Source organism: Buceros rhinoceros, unplaced genomic scaffold, assembly GCF_000710305.1.
Source record: "Buceros rhinoceros silvestris isolate BGI_N320 unplaced genomic scaffold, ASM71030v1 scaffold26219, whole genome shotgun sequence".
Classification (NCBI taxonomy): Eukaryota; Metazoa; Chordata; class Aves; order Bucerotiformes; family Bucerotidae; genus Buceros; species Buceros rhinoceros.
In genome coordinates, this window is record NW_010432482.1 from 402 (window position 1) to 1,828 (window position 1,427).

Here is a 1,427-nt window from a genome sequence, read left to right on the forward strand (position 1 = left end):
GGCTGGTCTGTCCTCTGCACCCTGGACTTACGGGCCAGATTCCACCTGGATGGAGCCCACCTTCTCCAGATCTTTCTCGGTGATGTTGGGGAGCTCCTCCGTCAGCTCACACTTCTTCCCCTGGAAGTTCTCCAGCTCATAGATCGTGATCTGAAGTGGGGAGAGACGCTGTCGGCCGCTGCTGCAGCCACGCTGGGGGGAAGCACCTGCACCGGTGCAGGACCCCCCTTGGCAAAAACCAGCCGGGAGCTCCTCCGTCAGCTCACACTTCTTCCCCTGGAAGTTCTCCAGCTCATAGATCGTGATCTGAAGTGGGGAGAGACGCTGTCGGCCGCTGCTGCAGCCACGCTGGGGGGAAGCACCTGCACCGGTGCAGGACCCCCCTTGGCAAACACAAGCAGTGGCAGGGCGATGCTCTGGCTGCGTCCCCTCCATCCCACTGCCCTGCGCTGCCATCGTTCCTCTCTGTGGCAGAGCTGGATCCTGCCATGTGCCCCTGTCCCGACAGACGGCTCCAGGCTCCGCTCCGCAGCCGGGCATTGGCCAGAGATGGAAACACATCGACAGCTTCAAACACAGCATCGCAAACACAGAGGGTTTGCGCTGAGACCTCCGGGGCCGTGACTGTGGTCTCCTGTCCCCAGCAAGGCCCCGTCCCATCCTTTCCTTCTTGCTGCTCCTCCAGTTCCATTCGCCTCCCTGGCCTGGCCTGCCCCAAGCTCCTTTTACGGCACAGAGGGTTTGCGCTGAGACCTCCGGGGCCGTGACTGTGGTCTCCTGTCCCCAGCAAGGCCCCGTCCCATCCTTTCCTTCTTGCTGCTCCTCCAGTTCCATTCGCCTCCCTGGCCTGGCCTGCCCCAAGCTCATTTTCCGGCGTTTTCCTCTAAACCCTGCCAGGTGCAGAGACCTCACCACCTCCCAGGACCCCCCGCTCCCAGCAGAGCTTTGGGGCTGAGCTGCGGGACGCAGCTGGAGCGCAGCGGGGAGCAGGGCCCAGGGTGTCCTGCACAATCTGGGGACAGGAGGGTGGCTCAGCAGCCAGGCACACCCCAGCCCCTGCCCCAAAGGGGTCCCAGCTGAAACGCCAGTGCCCAGGACAAGGGCAGAGCCTGGGGCAAACGCTGAATGATGGGGGGTATCGAGGGACGGGTCCTCAGGAGCTTCTTTCCACCCCAAAGCAATAAGCAGCCCGAGCTCCCGGCACCTCGTTACCCCGTTTGCAGGATGTGCTCTGGCCAGGAGCTGCCCAGCTTCCCGAGCTGCAGGGAGGGCTGCAGCCATCGCAGTCCCTGCCGCCGATTCACCTCCGACCAACCCACTAGCGTAAGAACCGCCCGGGAAGTTCCACCGCTTGCACCCACAGCCGGTCCCCACCGTGACAGGGTGCTTTATCTGCTGGATCAAACCGCTGGGCAGGCGGCCGGCAG

General features: G+C 63.8%; 1 protein-coding gene across 1 annotated transcript in view; it reads right to left on the minus strand.

Moving 5' to 3' along the window:
* Positions 1-1,427, minus strand: part of LOC104500199 (beta-crystallin B3) — a gene marked incomplete at both ends in the record, with an annotated part of 2,259 nt that overhangs the window by 394 nt on the left and 438 nt on the right. The window contains one exon of the mRNA XM_010143804.1: positions 32-150. Coding sequence (XP_010142106.1) covers positions 32-150 — 119 coding nt within the window. The remainder of the gene's footprint in view (positions 1-31; positions 151-1,427) is intronic.